At 34.5% G+C, this 18,636-nt stretch overlaps 1 protein-coding gene across 18 annotated transcripts in view; it reads left to right on the top strand.

Moving 5' to 3' along the window:
• GPHN (gephyrin) overlaps window positions 1-18,636 on the top strand; it is a 391,499-nt gene that overhangs the window by 227,105 nt on the left and 145,758 nt on the right. For 8 of the 18 annotated variants that reach the window (XM_084792847.1, XM_084792842.1, XM_084792851.1 and 5 more), the window contains one exon: window positions 7,013-7,054. The exons of the other annotated variants lie outside the window; for them this stretch is intronic. In XM_084792847.1, the coding sequence (XP_084648973.1) occupies window positions 7,013-7,054 (42 nt within the window). The remainder of the gene's footprint in view (window positions 1-7,012; window positions 7,055-18,636) is intronic. 18 annotated transcript variants of the gene reach the window in all.

The raw sequence follows: 18,636 nt of genomic DNA, 5'->3' as shown, positions 1-18,636 counted from the left end.
ATGATTTCACTGTTTGGTGTTTCCCCTCAAACTTTCTGCTAACAGGTATTTCAAATCTGACTGGTTTGACCTCTCATCTCCAACTTTTCTGCTTCCTGTCTCTTACACATTTCTTTCTCTTTTAGCTGTGACTTCATGCTCAAGTTTATAAAACACAGATGAAATTTGAAATATAATAGACCCTCAAGCAGTACAACTACCATTACAGTTGATTTGATAACATTTTGTTTCCTATATAAAATAAGAACTCTTCAAAATCTGTACCTGTATTATGATGTAATTTTCAAAAGACTTCTTCATGTGACATCCGTTTAGAACTTATCCACTTGACTATGTATTTTGCCTATTACTGACAGTGTCTGCAAAATTATAAATTACTTACTGAACCTAAGGAGTAAAGACAAGGTGATTCAATTTTAGTTGTCAAGGGAAATTATAGATGTTAGACTGTCATAGATAATCTGCTCAGTATATACACATGATCAGAGCTAATAGACTTCTCAAAACTCAGATACCTATGGAATAATTATGTCATATTTTGATTAGGAAGAAATTTAGCAGGAAGCAGCTTTTACAAGAATGCTTTTATGTAACATTGTATAAATGCTTGGACAAAGGCCCATATATATGAAACATCACTTGAAAGATAACACCAACTAAGAGCCACTCACTGTCATACATGCATCACATAGCCAGTCACTAGCAACATTTTTGTAACAGATAGTTCAAATTGTATAAATAGTTAGCCTTCCCTCTAAGTGCATATTTTTAAAACATACTCATTTCTAAAACAAATATATAAACATGACAATAAAATTAAATTACTGTACTGAATAATTTATATTTAATCCCGACCTCCCATTCTCAGACTTTTAAATTTTTTTCTAGAAATATAGCTCCTGGTTTTATTTCTCCTGGGATTTCTGCTTTCCATTCAGTTTATACTAAGAGTAATTTTGTCTTGAAAATAGAGTAAAAGTCAATTATCTTCTATCTCAACATATTTTAATAGTATTCTGCATGATTTATGTATGCATATTATATTTCTGATGACTATTAAGGTAAAAATATTTTACTCATATCAGCATCAGTTATGAACTTTTGAAAGCTAAACCAAGATATTGTGACATTTTCTTATTGTTGTACTTTTTTGAGCCACGCCTTCTTTTCTGTGTGTATTATTACAGACTTCAAAGACGCAACTGGAGTCCGTCATACTGTCAATACTATAAAATGTCAGTGTGAATTTTATGACTAAACCAATTTGAACATCACTGCATACTATTGTTAAAAAAAGAAATATATTCATTATTAATGAATTAAAATGAATAAACATTAACAAGTAAGGTATATTTGCTGCCGTATTCTTTCCACATTAATCATGAGTGATAATTTTCTTTCAACAAAACTAACAATAATTGCTAAGGAAGATATAAGGACTTAATTATAAGAATAGGATTAAATTAAAAGTTTGGTATTTTCCAAATTGTTTTATCTCATGTCACTTGTGATTTTATATTTTTCAATTACTGCATTCCTACAAGATGACCAATCTCACTATCTTCATTTTTTTGTTTCATTTCACTTACAAACATATTAACTAAATATGGGCTATATTATTTGAAAAAAATCTTATAAGCTACGTTAGTTGCCTAATCAATAAGTCATTAGCTTCCTAAAAAAAAAAAACTTGATAGGGAATTTAGTGGATAAAACATGCAGATAAAATATTTAGGCAAATGCTCTCTTTAATTGCTATTGTCTGTGTAAATCCTAAAATATGGTATGCATATAAAAAGTAGTTGCTTAAACAAAACAAATTATCAGCCTTAGACAAAGTTAAACAGATTCTGTGAATGATACTAAATTTTATTTATTTCTTAGGTGAATGTCTAGTCTTTATCCTGCATTAAATTGACTGCTCCTTGGACAGTTAGTAGACAGTAGTGTCACTATATTAAGCAAAGCAGGAACATTATGAACCCTAAAATGAACTTTTAACAAATGTAATAGTACAACTACTATAAATAATAGTAATCAGTTCATTGCAAAATATGCTACACACCCTTAGGTTTATAATGTATTAATAATAATGACCAAATAGTAAATTCACATGAGGAAAAATTAATTTTCTGTATGTCAAATTGTAAACCTAGAAGAGACAATATTAAAAGTTATGTCCAACACTAGCACAAGGGGCATGTCCCAAGAAAGTCTTCACTTACCAGGAAAGTGGGACAGAGGAGAGGACATCCTATTGGGACTCTAGGTGAGAGAAGCATGGGAGAATAGGGAAATAGAAGGATCCAGAGGGTCCTAGAAACCTACAAGAAGAACATTATGATGGGCGGAGCTAGTAGGCCCAGGGGTCCTGCTCAAACTATGTCACCAGCCAAGGACAATACATGCAGTAACCTTCACACCCCTACTCAGGTCTAGCCAATGGACAGGATATTCTTCACAGTTGAGTGGAGAGTGGGGTCCTGACTTTCACACGAACTCTGGTGCCCCATATTTGACCACGTCCCCTGGATGGGGAGACCTGGTGGCACTCAGAGGAAGGACAGCAGGCTACCAAGAAGAGACTTGATACCCTATGAGCATATACAGGGGGAGGAGGTCCCCCTCAGTCACAGCCATAGGGGAGGGGAGTAAGGGGCAAATGGGAGGGAGGGAGGAATGGGAGGATACAAGGGATGGGATAACAATTGAGATGTAATATGAGTAAATTAATAAAATATATTTTTAAAAAGTTATGTCCAAGACTGAAGGCTAGTAGTTTTACAAATAGAAAAACATAATAAAATAATCAAAATCTATGCTTTGTGTACATAATATAAATCAAGCTAAATTTACGATGAACTTACTTCATTGAGAAAAACTCTGAATAAGAGAACTTAAATATTAAATTCAGAAAGAATAAATGATGGTTATGAAATACAAATATGAAAAAAGAAGGAAAGGAACACAAATATTCATCCACAATTGTGCTTTTACTTATCATATACTCTATATAGAAGCATGATAATGCTCAAATACAAAACTAGATTTGTTTCCAAAACTATTTTTAAAAGTTTTGGAAAACAATAACAGGGAATATGACTCATAAAGGAAGATTATTGAAATATAAACTAAACTAAGATAAAGATGATAAAATAAATGGAAATAATAATTAGAAGTAGTTGGTTGCCATGCTAATATAAGTAAAGAAATTATATTTAAATTTTTTAAAATATGAATCAGTCAAGGTACAAGGATGTCACCAAAATTAAACACTTTTACAGACATAGGGGAGGGGAGAAGGGGGGAAGACGGAGGGAGGGAAGAATGGGAGGAAACAGGGGAAGGGCTAACAATCAAGATGTAATATGAACAAATTAATAAAAAAGTATATTAAAAAAGAATCAAAGAGCTCACTAATAATAGAAAGTCATATTTAACATATCTACTGATTGTGAATAATGGAATAGCTTCTAAGTGCCTAAATTGAGCTGTTCAGAAAGGCCACGGCTTTTTTTCTTAACCATTTCATGATAATTTGCTTATACGCCTCATTTATAGTTAGGTCACATTCAGCAACTGCTGATAGAGCAAACCCAATAAAGAAATTTGCCAAAGCAAAAAAAAAAATTAAACACTTTTAAATAATGATGTTTGAAGGTTTAAGAATTTAATTTCTTGTATTCTAAAATAGAATTGGTATTAAATAAGCCAATATGAGTAATGAATTGGATTACTGAATTTCTTTACGTCTTAAATTTAGACTAATATTTCATGTGGACATTATGTGAGTAATATGTTCTAAAATAATTATTTATTGAAATGGTTATTCATTTGAGTATGATCTTCAATTGTTTTGAGCTATAACAGCTTTAAATGGTTGAAGAATAGATCATATGGTTCAAAGAACTAAATGTTTGCTCTCAGACATTTCACAGCCAAAATTTGCTGAGTACTCCTATTACTGGCTAGTGTTATAGCCACAATTGTGTAGATATAGATTGTCTATAATATAATACTTTCACTTTAGAGTTGAGAAGAAGAGAGCTGCTTAGTTTTCAGAGTGCTTGCCGGTCATTGTGCATGGAAACATTTTGAAAGATTTGTAGCCAAACAAATTTTAAACTAAACCAAAAAAAATAATGAAAGAGGGGGCTCTAGAGATGACTCAAGTTAATGTACTGCTCTCACTGAGAACCCACATTCAGTTCTCAGCACCCACACTGGGTTTCTCAAAATTAACATAACTCCATTTCCTTGGAATCAGGTACTTGTGGCCTCCATGGATACCCATATTCTTGTGCACATACACATGAGCCCATACATATATGCAATTAAAATAATAAAAATAAAATATTTTAGGAAAAGAATGTAACCTAGTATGATATATCATTATTTTTTATTTAATTTTACATTATTTAATTACTTTCTCCACATATATCTAACACACACACACGTACACACACATGTACACACATAAGCCCATGGAGTTACTGTTAGGTCTTCAACTATGGGTACTGTCATACAGAGTATTGAATTATAAATTTTTCCTTGAGGTACACCTCATAAGGATAGAATGAAACACTAAAGTCCATTCTTCTCCTAAACTTTTAAAAAATATTTTAGAGTGTTTTGTTGCAAACACTGTATTTTTATGTTTATTGCCTCTTTACATCTTAGTGAAAATAACATTATCACCTTTTAGGTTCTATTGAATTGACTATCTGTATTCACCTAAAATCTCATGTCTTTCAAAGGAAATTTGAATCCAATAAGATAGTCAGACAATATATCATATTTTAATATGTAGCTCTTAGTAATATAAAAAATGCCTGCATTGGATCAGGTATCTGATACTGACCAAGGGTACATTGCTGGGTCATTACTCCTTAGGTGAGTAAACAATCAGTAGATCTTACTAATTAAACAGTTTGTTTATCTAAAATTACTTTCCTCAGGCAAATATCATTGTCAGCCCTCATATATAAAACACTGTTTGAGCCTCCCATCTCTCCTATTTCATAAACTGACATTTACATTAGTTTGCATTTGTTTACCACTTGTTTATAGTAATTATGTAAAATCCTGACTCCTGTGGTAGAAAATCTGCCATAAGTATAGCCAGTTTTAATAATGATAACAGTAACTCAGTCTTAGGAATACTATTTCAAAATGGGCTAACTTTCGCATAAGAAATTTCTTGATGTGAAAAACCTGATCCTGAGATTTTATTTGTACTGAAAATAAGAAAGTTCTAATTTATCCTATCCTTCAAATCAAAAGATAAAAATATCAAATAATATGTCTAAAATATTTAAAATAAAAGTATCATATCTGTATGGTGTTAAAAACTCAACATTTGAGAGGAATTGCTCCTCTCAAAACTGACTTTAATACAAATGGTCTGCTTGACCAGTAAGTGTTCCTTGTAATAGCAAGTAGGAACTGTGTAAAAAGGAGACAAGTTACTCAAACTGTTTTAAATAGGACAAGTATGCAAAGCAAGATTTTCTTAGAACTGTCATTTTGCTAAGGAAATTTAATGCACAAAGTTGAAAAGATGTTTCATTTCTTAATATACAAAGCTAACCATATTTTAGAAACTACCTCAAAGCATAAGTTGAAGTGATAATTTTATCCCAAAACTATAAAACAATAAACTTAAAAGTCTCAGGAAATCACTTTAGGTTTTAATGAAAGGTAGAAAAGAGTTCATTTTTTCATTAACTCAAAAAATACTTAATGAGCACCTTCTCTATTCTGCTGTCATAGGTGCTAAAGATATGTTACATAGCCAGTCTGATAAGATTGCTTCTGATTTGTCCACTTTGTCATCCTTTTCAATCCTCTGCTCTTAATTTTGTATTCTGAAACTTCACACAGAACTTGTGACTAGAAAATGCATTGGTAGCTGTTTCAGCTTACATGCCATAATGAAAATTAGTGTAGGGATAAGGAACAAAATTTAACGTCTCGGCATCACAACCAAGAAATTAACAGCAAGCCAGAGCATCACCAATTCAAAGTCATAAAGTTCAGCCTGGTGCTGTAGTGCTAGCCACTCAGGATCCTGAAACAGGAGAATCACTTGAGCTCCGTGACACCCGTGGACAGGTTTGACCGGGGAAATCATGAAGGTTAAACATGGCTTTACATATGAAATAGCTATTTTAAGAAACAGTAATAAATTATGTGGTATACACACCTGGAATCTGCGTGGCCGAAGCTAAGGACTGCGTGTAGAGAACGTGGACGGCATAGTTCTAGTGGAGCCTGAACCAGCTAGCCAGACTCCCAGCTCAAGATATAAGGGATGGAGGAAGCAAGAGTACACACACACACATACACTTACACACACACTTACTCACACACTCACACACACACACACACACACACACACACACACACACACACACGCACGCGCACACACACCCACACACACACACTCGTAAATGCACAAAAAGAAAAGGAGAGGAATCAATGAGTAAAAATAATGATTAAAAGTAATTGTGGAGAAAAGCAATACTTATTTTATATTTTTATGGTGTTGCTGTTAACATATGTATTAAGAGAGAAGGGGATTGTTGATAATTACTGAAAATGAATTAGAAGAAATATATCAAATTTATATATATGTACATATATAAATGCATATGTGCACACACACATAGCCAATGAAGATCAGTGTGGCACTGAAGGAAATTTTATTTGGTATTTTGCTTTATCCCTTAAATAAGCATCTCTCAGCATGTACAGTATCATCTCTATATATTTTTATTTTTCGCTCGCAAATTAGGGAGTTGAATTTTGAGGTTTCTTTGTGGTTTTTTTTTTTTAATTGTGAGATTCTCCTTCAAGTAACATGAGTCTGGAGATGCGTTCCCTTGTCAGGCTGTTTTGTTATTCATATGGCAAAATTTGTTGGTGGTGAAGCCATGGAAACCTTCTGCGGCCCTTACTATTCTGTCATTTCCTCTTTAACAGTGTTTTCTTTTCTCCACTGCAAAACCAGGCTCGGCTTCCGTCGTGCTCATCTACCTATAGTGTATCTGAGGTATATTTTGCACGTGTCTTTTTACATGGTCAATAACATGCTCGCACACTCACCTTTTTTTTTTTTTTTTTTTTTTTTTTTGCCATAATTTATTTTGCCTTGCACTTTGCCCTTGGCTGTAAGGGATGAGGGTGTCAGAGGCGGAAAGTCATCAGGGTTAGGGGAAAATCTCTGTGCTACACTGTGTCAGGAAAACTTGGCTTTCCGTAGTCATTGTATCACACTGAAATGACTAAAGCCAAATAGCCAACTTGATTGTTACTATTACCTTAGTACTCAGTAATTTCTCTTAACCACATAATTCACTTTTAAGCTTATGTTGTCTAAAGAAAAAGATCCTTCTTTGAATCTGTGTCTTTTGCTAACATTGAAGATTTGAATTAAGTTAGTGAGGATCCCTTATCATCCAAAAACATGAGAAAGCATCAGGAATTGATTACTAAAGGGGATAAATTGAGAAAAAGAAAAATATTTCATTTATGTATATGTAAAATAAAAAATTTGTTCCCTCTTGAAAATTTGGGCTACTTAGCCAGTGGCTCAGCACTCAGGAGGCAGAAGCAGGTGGATCTCTAAATTCAAGGTCACCTTGGTCCACAAGGAGTTATAGGGCACTCAGGGTTACACATAGAAACCTTAGGGCCATGAAGGAGTTTGAATAACTTTGTTTCCTTGTATTTTCTTAAGATTCTTATCACACAGAAGATTATATTAATTACAGGAATCATGTTCTTTAATAGCATATGTATTATAAACTTTAGACCTATGTTCTTGTCTTCTTAAGGTTTGATTTCCCTTTCCTTATGTGTTAAACAGCAGCATACTAGATTTTCTCATTTTTATAAAGTACATATCCAAAATGTTATTGACATGCTTTGATTATATAATGGACTATCTGGTTTCCAAAGCAGGAGCAGGGTTGAGCAAGTGTAAAGAAAAGTTCATGTAACTCTGTAAAGAAATGGACATTAATTACATATGAATTTTAGGATTCTGGGGCTTTTTTTTTTACAGCATAACATATTTCTAAACTATTTGCAGATGAGTATTATCAGTATAATTCTGGTCAAAAATAATCTTACACAATGCCATGCCTTTTAAAAAAGCAGTTTGTGAGGAAGAACAAGCAAATTAACATCTTTATTTAAATTTTAGAAAGTTTTAAATGATACAATGTAATTAAATCCATACTCCAGCAATGTTAAATTTATTGCATCAGTAAAGTACAGCCCTCCTGTTTAATTTTTATTTTCTAAGTTATAAATGTCAATGACATTTTTCTTTTATAACTGACTTTGTAGAAATATAATTTTTGTCAGGCAAGAAAGCATTTCTTCTATTATTAGCAAACCTCTTTATATTAAATATATATTGGACTGCAACAAAGAGAATATAAAGAACTTAGGAAAAGTGCAACAAAAATAATACAAAACTTTCAAACTCCCAATAGGAAAGATGTTCAGGTCTGTGCAACAGACTCTACAGAGCCTTCTATGTTCTTTCACTTGACTTTTTCTTTGTTGTTGTGCTGTTTTAATGACAAGTAATGCTTGAAACATAATGGTGACAGTTTTAGTATAAATATATTTTAGCCATGTGTATTGTACCACTATCACCATCATAAGTGAGAAGGTTTTAGTCAAGATCCTCAAGCTGTATAAGATACTTCTCGTAAGTAAACATTCATGTCAATATATATGGAAGATTTAGGCCTACAACATTATCTTAGGAATGATGTCCTTATGAAAAATTTACTTTCTCCTTGAAAAATCATTATCGAAAAGTAATTAATAAAAGACGAATTAACTTTATGATATCAACAAGAACTCTTTGCAAACATGGGTGTATATCATCCCATCATTGGAATTCCTATAGTCTATTTCCCTAATACCACAGGAATGTGATTCCTAGTGTAACAAATTTATAATACATTTCTTTCTGCCACTTCATCTAGGCAATTCTCCATTTCTTATGACAGTGTATAAGAAGGCTAACATTGGCATCATCTCCAATCACAGCCTACAGCATCCATCAGGGTATAACTTTCTCTGTGATAGCCTGTGTGCAGGAGGCCTCTCTGGTTAGAACTTGTGTATACACTGGCATTTGCTCCAAGCCACTCAGCTCTTACAGAAACTTGAGCTCCATGTAGGTCTGTGTTTCTTTCATCGTGACATATGAGCTCTCCTTAATTGTCATAAAAGTGTTTCTCACTTGTCATTTGTTACAGGGTTTCTCTAGTCTTCTCTGCCATACTCCTGTTGTCTCTGTAGGTGTAATGTTCATATTCAATCCAATAAAATTAGGAACAAATAGGGATGTGATATTCATAATAATCTGCACAGAAAATATCACATATAATTATTTTTTAACCTAAAACTGGAAGCCCTTTCATAGACATTTAATGAATACTCTCATATATCAATTTTTAAGTGGAAGACTCTTTTAGGACTAATGTAAATGTAATGTTTATTTTATACCAGAACTACATAAGTAAACAGACCCTCTATCACTCAATATAATCTTTCCCCTACAATGAGATCATATTTACTTTAACCCTATTTCTGAAGAGAGTTTCTCACTCCTAATATGGCACATTGACTTTACTAGTTGTACATCAACACTTGTATGCTATTGATAAAATTAAAATAGTAAGTGTTGCTCAAATAAGCCCTCTTCGAAAACAAGATAATGCATAAGCTCATGTTGCTGAAGCCATTCTACAAATATGACACCATAGCCCTTCTGTTTAAATTAAATAAATAAAATATACTGCAAAAAAAAAATGGAAGACCTCACTTCCAAATTTCTAACACTCCATTTTTTAAGCATTGTTGTTTGTTTGTTTGAAGATTAATTCAGAGCTGGAGAGATGGCTCAACAGTTAAGAGCACTTGCTGCTCTTTCAGAGGACCCAACTTTGATTCTAAGCATCCATATAAGACTATTTAGACTGCCTGTACCTCAAGATCCAGGAACTTTAACACCCTCTTCCAACACACACACACACACACACACACACACACACACACACACACACAATTTTTAAAATTATTGCTTCATGATTTTAAAAGCCAAATAAGCACTGACTCCTGGTAGAAATGGTGTTCATTCTGATCTATTTAAGACACAGTAATATACTATGTGTTATGGATCACACCTTTAATACCAGCATTTAGGAGGCAGCTGCAGGTGGATCTTGGTGAATTCAAGGCCACCCTATTCTATACAAGTTCTAAGGCAGCCCTAGATACATAGTAAGACTGTCTTTAAAAAATAGTAAAATATAATAGAAGTAAATATAGTATGATTGTATCATAATAACACTATATCTCAAAAATAAAATTCAACTTATTTTGATTTTTTAGTCCAAATTGAACTCTTTAAAGCGATCTTTAATGTGCCAGATTTGTCCATACTAGGGTTGATTGCAATTTTGGAAAATTCGAAACTCAGTTCTTTCTTTCTCATTGAGTGGACAAAGACTGAAATTTAATAATATGTCTATTTAATGCTAAGAACTTTCAGCTTGACTGAACAACATTTGGGAGCTTTTTATCTAGTAGTAATGAAAATGGAGATACTGTGAACTTGCTGTGAAGCAATCTGTTTAATAGTATCTTTTGAAAATGTTTCACGTGTGCTATAAAAGTTTCTTCTATCTTGCCTCACATTTAACTTTTTCATCATTTTAATTAATGTACATACATAATGTAAGCAAGTTCTTTGGCTGTAACATTCATATTGTTTATCAAACTGAAAGGAAGAAACCTGTAATCTTTCAATAACTTAAAAATGACTAAAAGAATTAACAATGAACTGGCTAAATGATTGTGTTCTTTTTTGTTTGTTTGTTTCTTATTTTGAACATAAATGGTGAAAGAAATCTTATCTCCTTTCTGAATTTTTGGAAGTAAAGTAATATTTGTGAATTGTTTTCATTAAAATAAGAAAAGTATGTACTGAAAATAACCAATAAGCATACAAAGTCTAATTAAAGTATTCTTAAACATTGTAAAGATATGTTTGATAGGTGTTGAAACAAGATGATATGTACTTGCTAGTATATTTTTAAATTCTATAATAAGAATGTTTAATACAACTAGATAACACTTCTGAATGTTTGCTTATGTACTCCCTCATGTACTGTGATCATTGAAAATACAAGAGATGATCAGTAAATATGGTCATAAGAAATCTAAAATGTAAGATAAGAAAATATGAATGCATAAATACCTAGAAAGTTTTATACCTAGTGTCTTAAAATGAGCTATTTGTGTATGATGGGGAGGAGAAAAGAAAGAAATGTATCCTCTCTCTTGTAGATAGGAATGAAGAGATTCCATAAAGCACTTAAGAGTATATCCAACTTAGCAGAAATACAAATTTAATGATGTTCAAGTTTCAAAGCCCTAGAGAATTTAAAAACATAGTATTAAATTAGTAATAAGGCTAGTTATAGCTTAAAGACATTATCATGCATTATAATATGCAACAAAATGTTGCATACTTGCATTTCCAGCTGCTATTTAAATATACTATTATAATGTTAAAAACGATATGTAAAACTCTTCTTTCTAAAGCACTTTTTTCTATCAGAGGTCATGTTCTTAATATTCTCAGACAACAAAATCTTCCAGGTATCTTATATTCTTCCTTATTTTTCACCTTTGATATCTATTTAATGTAAACAGTAATTTCTAGCTACATTTACTTTCAATTTATGACACTGGTGAGATAAGTAATATACTCAATGTGTCACTAAAGAGTATTAGAGAAATAAAGATGTGCATCAACAACTATGTCAACTTTTCTGACATTATGAAGGTTTTTCACCTGTATTTCAGGGAGAATTTTAATTCATGTAACATCTACTATAGTAGCTCAGACATATTAAATATTAAGTAAACAGTTTCTTTTTCTATTCTAAAGTAGATGCTTAAGCCCCTGCCCAAAGGAGGTTTGGGTTATCAGAGAAAATGATAAATTTCCCTTGGCATGTCCCTTTTTTCTCACTCCGGCTAATCTTCTAGATCACTTCTTCAGTTACCCTCAGTTCATTGACCAAAAAGCTACAGAGCATACCTCTTACTTTCCAGATTATTCTGTAGAAGAATTCTCCCTCTTATGGGCAGGACCTTCAGGGCCTATAATTTAGTTAGGTAATATAAATTGATATTAGATGAAAAGGGAGATGTAATTCACAGATGTTAGTAACCCTAGCAATTGGGTTGCTAAGTATAGTTGGAGTTATCTTTTGCCTATGAGGGGGAGCGACACTATCAGATAAATGTCTCGCTCTTCTTTTCAAACCCATGCTTCACATAATTTATTTTTCTAATTTTTTTAGTACCAGCTCTTCTCCACTTGAATAAGATATTAGACTATCTGAGTTTTTTCTTTTTCTTTTTTTACATTTTTAATTTATTATAATTTATTCAGATTACATCTCAATTTTTATCTCCTCTCTAGTGTCTTCCTGTTCCCACCTTCCTTCCCTCTTCCACACTATGCCCTCCCCTAGACCTCTGACAGAAGGGGACCTCCTCCCCTACCATATGAGCACAGCCTATCAGGTCTCATCTGGATAGCCTGCTTCCTCTTCCTCCAGGTGCCCACCTGGCCTCTCTACCAAGGGGAAGTGATCAAATCAGGAACACCAGAGTTCATGTTAGAGGCAGTCCCCACTCCCCCCCAAAACCGTGGAGAATGAGCTGTCCATTGGCTAGATCTGAACAGAGGATCTAGGTTCTGTGCATGCACTGTCATTGGTTTCAGCAGTTTGTGCAGGCTTTTCTGGGTCCAGATCTGGGTTCAGAACCCTCTGGGTCCTTCCATTCCCTCCCCTCCCCCCAATTCTTCCATAACACTCTCAGTGCTCTGCCCAGAGTCCAGCAACAAGTCCCAGCATCTGTCCCGGTCACCCACTGGGTGGAGTCTCAGGGGGCATCTATGTTGGGCTAATATCCTCTTATAAGTGAGTAAATACCATGTGAATCTTTCTGGATCTGGGTTTCCTTCAGATTTCAAGATTCCCTTGTTTTTAATAGCTGAGTCGTATTCATTGTACCACAGTTTCTTTATCCATTCTTCAGTTGAAGGCCATCTAGGTTGTTTGCTGATTCTGGCTATTAAGAATAAAGCTGCTATGAACACAACTGAGCAAATATCCTTGTCATATGATGGAGCATCTTTTGGGTTTATGCCCAAGAGTGATTTAGCTGGGTCTTGTAGTAGCTCAGTTCCCAATTTTCCGAGAAAGCCGCAGATTGATTTCCAAAGTGGTTGTACAAGTTTGCACTCCCACCAGCAATGGAGCAGTATTTCCCTTCTCCACATCCTCACCAACATGTGCAGTCACCTGAATTTTTTTTTCTGAATTTTTTACTTAGCCATTCTGGTAGGTATAAGATGGAATCTCAGAGTCCTTGTGATTTTCATTTCCCTGATAAGTAAGGATGTTGAGCATTTCTTTAGATATTTCTCAAAGACTCTATGTTCTTCTCTTGAAAATTCTCTGTTTAGCCCTGTATCCCATTTTTTAAATTGGGTAATTTGGTTTGGTAGTGTTTAATTCCTTGAATTCTTTGTATACTTTAGATATTAGCCCTTTGTTGGATGTAGTGTTGGTGAAGATCTTTTCCAGTCTGTAAGCTGTCATTTTGTTCTGTTGACAATGTCTTTGCCATGCAGATGCTTGTCAGTTTCATGAGATCCCATTTATTAATGGTTATCTTAGAGCCTGAGCTATTGGTATTCTGTTCAGGAAATTGTCTCCTATGCCAGTGAGTTCAAGGCTCTTCCCCACTTTTTCTTCTAACAGATTTAGTGTTTTTGATTCTATGTTGAGATCTTTAATCCAATTGCACTTTAGTTTTGTGCAGGGTGATAAATAAGGGTCATGTAGACATCCAGCTAGACCAGCACCATTTGGTAAAGATGCTGTCTTTTTCCCATTGTATGGATTTGGCCTCTTTGTCAAAAATCAAGTGTCTGTAGGTATGTGAGGTTTTTTTCTGGGTCTTCATTTGATTCCATTGATCAGCCAGCCTATTTCTATGCCACTACCATGCTGGGTTTTTTTTTTTTAACTGCTGCTCTATAGAACAGCTTGAGATCAGAGGTGGAGATTCATCCAGAAGATATTTTATTGTACAGGATTGTTTTAGCTATTCTGTATGTTTTTGTTGTTTCACCATATGAAGTTCAGAATTGATCTTTCAAAGTCTATAAAGAATTGTGTGGGTATTTTAATAAGGAGTGCATTGAATCTGTAGATATCTTTTGGTAAGATGGCCATGTCTACTATGTTGATCCTCCCAATCTATGAGCATGAGAGAGCTTTCCATCTTCTGATACCTTCTTCAGTTTCTCTTTTTTTTTTTTTCATACAGATCTTTTACTTGCTTTGTTAGAGTTTCACCAAGATACTTTATATTATTTGTGGCTATTGTGAAGGATGTAGTTTCCCTAATTTCTTTCTCAGCCTACTTGACATTTGTGTACAGGAGGACTAGTGACTTTTTAAAATTAACCTTCCATCCAGCCACTTTGCTGAAGGTGTTTATCAGCTGTAGGAATTTTCTGGTAGAATTTTGGGGGTCACTTATATTCACTATCATATCATCTGCAAATATCGTTCCAATGTGGATCCCCTTGATCTCCTTTTGTTGTCTTATTGCTCTAACTATAACTTCATGTACTATATTGAAGAGGTATGGAGAGAGTGGGCAGAGTGGAATTTCTTTTAATTTCTTAACGTTTAATTTGATGTTGGCTATTGGCTTGATGTATATAGCCTGTATTATTTTTAGATATGTGCCTTGTATCACTGATCTGGCTATTGGCTTGATGTATATAGCCTGTATTATTTTTAGATATGTGCCTTGTATCACTGATCTGGCTATTGGCTTGATGTATATAGCCTGTATTATTTTTAGATATGTGCCTTGTATCACTGATCTCTCCAAGACTTTAAACATAGATGGGTGTTGGATTTTGTCAAATGGTTTTTCCGCATCTAAGGAGATGATCGTGTGGGTTTCTTTTTTCAGTTTGTTTATATGGTGGATTAAATTGATGAACTACCGTATATTGAACATTCCCTGTATGCCTAGGATGAAGCCTACTTGCTCATGATAAATGATACCTTTCATGTATGCTTGGATTTGGTTTGCAAGTATTTTATTAAGCACTTATCATTAATATTCATAAGAGAAATTTATCTGAAATTCTCTTTTTGTGGGGGTATTTGTGTAGTTTACAAATCAAGGTGACTGTGGCCTCATAGAACAAGTTTGGTAATGTTCCTTCCATTTATATTTTGTGGAATAGTTTGAAGAGTACGGGTATTAGCTCTTCTTTGAAGGTATGGTACAATTCTGCAATGAAATCATCTAGCCTTGGGCAAGTTTTGTGTGGGAGACTTTTGATGACTTCTTCTATTTCTACAGAAGATACAGAATTATTAAAATTGTTTGCCTGAGCTTGATTCAACTTAAGTGGAATCTATCAAGAAAATTGTCCATTTCATTTAGATTTTCAAATTTTGAGGCATGTAGGCTTTTGAGGTAAGACCTAATGATTCTTTGGATTTCCTTGGTGTCTGTTGTTAATGACTCCCTTTTCATTTCTGATTTTGTTGATTTGGATAATGTCTATCTGCCTTTTAGTTATTTGGTTAAGGATTTGTCTATCTTGTTGATTTTTTTTTTAAGAACTTGCTTTCATTCATTCTTTGAATTGTTCTCACTGTTTCTAATTTATTGATTTCATCCTTAAGTTTGATTATTTCCAGCAGTCTGCTTCTTTTCTTTCCCTAGGGCTTCCACATTAACTGCCTTGTATGAGATGTTTCCAATCTCTTTATGAAGACGCTTACTGCTATGAACTTCCTCTTAGCACTGTGTTCTTTGTGTCTCATAAATTTGTGTATTTTATACCTTCATTTTCTTTGAATTTTAGGAAGTCCCTAATTTCTTTCTTTATTTCTTCTCTGACCAAGTTATCATTGAGTAGAGAGTTGTTCAGTTTCTATGTATGCATAGGCTTTTTGTTATTTCTGCTGTTGTTAAAGTGCAGCTTTTAGTCCATGGTGGACTGATAGGATGCAAGATATTATTTCAGTCTTCTTATATCTGTTGAGGCTTGCTTTGTGACCTAGAACTATATAGTCAATTTTGAGGAAGGTTCTGTAAGGTGCTGAGAAGAAGATATAATCTCTTGTGTTTGGGTGAAAAGTTCTGTAGATGTCTATTAGGTCCATTTGATTCATGACATCTATTAATGTCCTTATTTCTTGACTTAGAGTCTGTTTCATTGATGTATCCTTTGGTGAGTGGGGGACATGTTGAAGTCTTCCACTAATAATGTGTGGGGATGTATATGTGATTTAAGCTTTGTTATTGTTTATTTTACGAATGAAGGTGCCCTTTTATTCAGGGCATAGATGTTCAGAATTGTGATTTCATCCTGGTTAAATGTCCTTTGATGAGTATGAAGTATCCTTCCTCATCTCTTTTGATTCATTTTGGTTGAAAGAATATTTTATTAGATACTGCAGTGGCTACTCCAGCTTGTTTCTTGTGTCCCTTTGATTAGAAGACCTGCTTTCAGCCCTTGACTGTCAGGTAATGTCTATATTTGTGGCTGAGATGTGTGTCTTGTATGCAGCAGAATATTGGGACCTGTTTATGCACCCATTCTGTTAGTCTGCGTCTCTTTATTGAAGAGTTGTGACAACTGATGTGGAGAGAGAGTAATGACCAGTGACTGTTAGTTCCTTTTATTTTGATTTTGGTTATTGTGATTGTGTGCTTGTCTAATTTTTATTTTGCTAAAGTAAAGTTATCTATTTCTTGTGTTTTCCTGGTGTTATTAGCCTCCTTGGGTTGGAGTTTTCTTTGTATTCTGTAGGGGTGGATTTGTGGATAGATATTGTTTAAATTTGTTTTTGTCATGCAATATCTTGTTTTCTTCACCTATAATTATTAAAAGTTTTGCTGGGTACAGTAGTCTGGACTGACATCTTTGGTCTCTTAGGGTTTGCAAGACATCTGCCCAGACCCTTCTGGCTTTTATCGTCTCTGCTGAAAAGTCGAGTGTGATTCTGATAGGTTTGCCATTATATGTTACTTGGCCTTTTTCTCTCGCAGTTTTTAATATTTTTTCTTTCGTCTGTACACTTACTGTTTTGATTATTATGTGGTGGGAGAATTTTTTTTTTCTTGTCTACTCTATTTGGTGTTCTGTAGAGTTCTGGTATGTTTATATGCATCTCTTTAAATTGGGGAAATTTTCTTTTATGATTTTGTTGAAAATATTTTCTGGGCCTTGGAGCCAGACATCTTCTCTTTCCTCAATTCCTATTATCTTTATGTTTCATCTTTTCAGGGTGTTCTTGATTTCTTAGATGTCTGGAATTTTGTTATATTTAACATAATTTTTTATGTTTGCATCAAAGTCTTCCGTTGTATCTTCTACACCTGAAATTCTTTCCTCATCTCTGTAGTCTATTGGTGATGCTTACCTCTGCAGTTTCTGATTCCTTCTATAAGTTCTCCTTTCCAGGCTGTCTTCAGTTTGTACTTTTATTATTGTTTCCATTATCATCTTCAGATATTGAGACATTTTATTGAATCCTTCTCCTGATTGTTTGCATTTTCTGGAATTTCTTCCAGAGATTTCTTCATTTCTTCTATAGGCCTCTTTCATGGCCTCTCTAGGGGCCTCAGTCTGTTTGGCTATATCTCCCTGTATTTGTTTATGGATTTTATTCAATTCCTCTGTTACCATCTTCATTAGGAAACATTTGAGGTCATTTTCTTCTTGTGTTTTAGTTGTGTTAGAGTTTCCAGGGCTGATTGCTTTGAGATAACTGGGTTCTGGGGATGCCCTTTTACTTTGGCTTTTGTTGTTTGCATTTTTATTCTGCCCTTTAGCATTCTGGCTGTCTCTGGTATTTGGATGGTAGTTTCTGGTGTCCTTCACTGGCTGCTGAGAGCAGCTTGTAGGTGAGTGGCTATAGGTTCAGACTTCTCCCTTTTGGGGATCAGGGAACTCTTCAGGTGGATCAGATGGGTGAACTGAGATCAGACCTGAGAATTTTCCATGGTCCAGCCAGGTGACCTGAGGTCAGATCTACCTGTTTTCCACACCATGGTGTCTCTTCTCAGCAGGAAAACTCAAACACTTGTGTTTTGTAGTCCACATTTCCTTCTGAGACAGAGGGTGCAAGTACTGTGCACCTTGCCCAAGCATGTGTTTAGACTTTGGGGCCCTTGCCCATTCCTGTGTGGACCCGGGAACTTTCCTTGGATTGGCAGGGTGACCTCAGGTCAGATGCACTTGTGTTCCAGACTGTGGGGTCTCCTCTGACGAGAAGACCCAGACACTAGTGTTTTGTAGCTCATAGTTCATCTGAGACAGAGAGCTCAAGTGCAGTGAGCATGCAGGCAAGGGGCTGGACTTGGGAGACTGTGGACACACCTGCAGGGACCCAGGGACTTTTCTGTGGATTAGCAGGCTGGACCGAGTCCAGATCCACCCGAGTTCCATACTGTGCTGACCCCTCTCACCTGGGA

This window comes from Acomys minous (assembly GCF_964271855.1).
Source record: "Acomys minous genome assembly, chromosome: 8".
In the NCBI taxonomy this organism is placed as follows: Eukaryota; Metazoa; Chordata; class Mammalia; order Rodentia; family Muridae; genus Acomys; species Acomys minous.
Note: the sequence above shows the minus strand (reverse complement) of the source record. Positions and strands in the feature narration are given on the sequence as shown.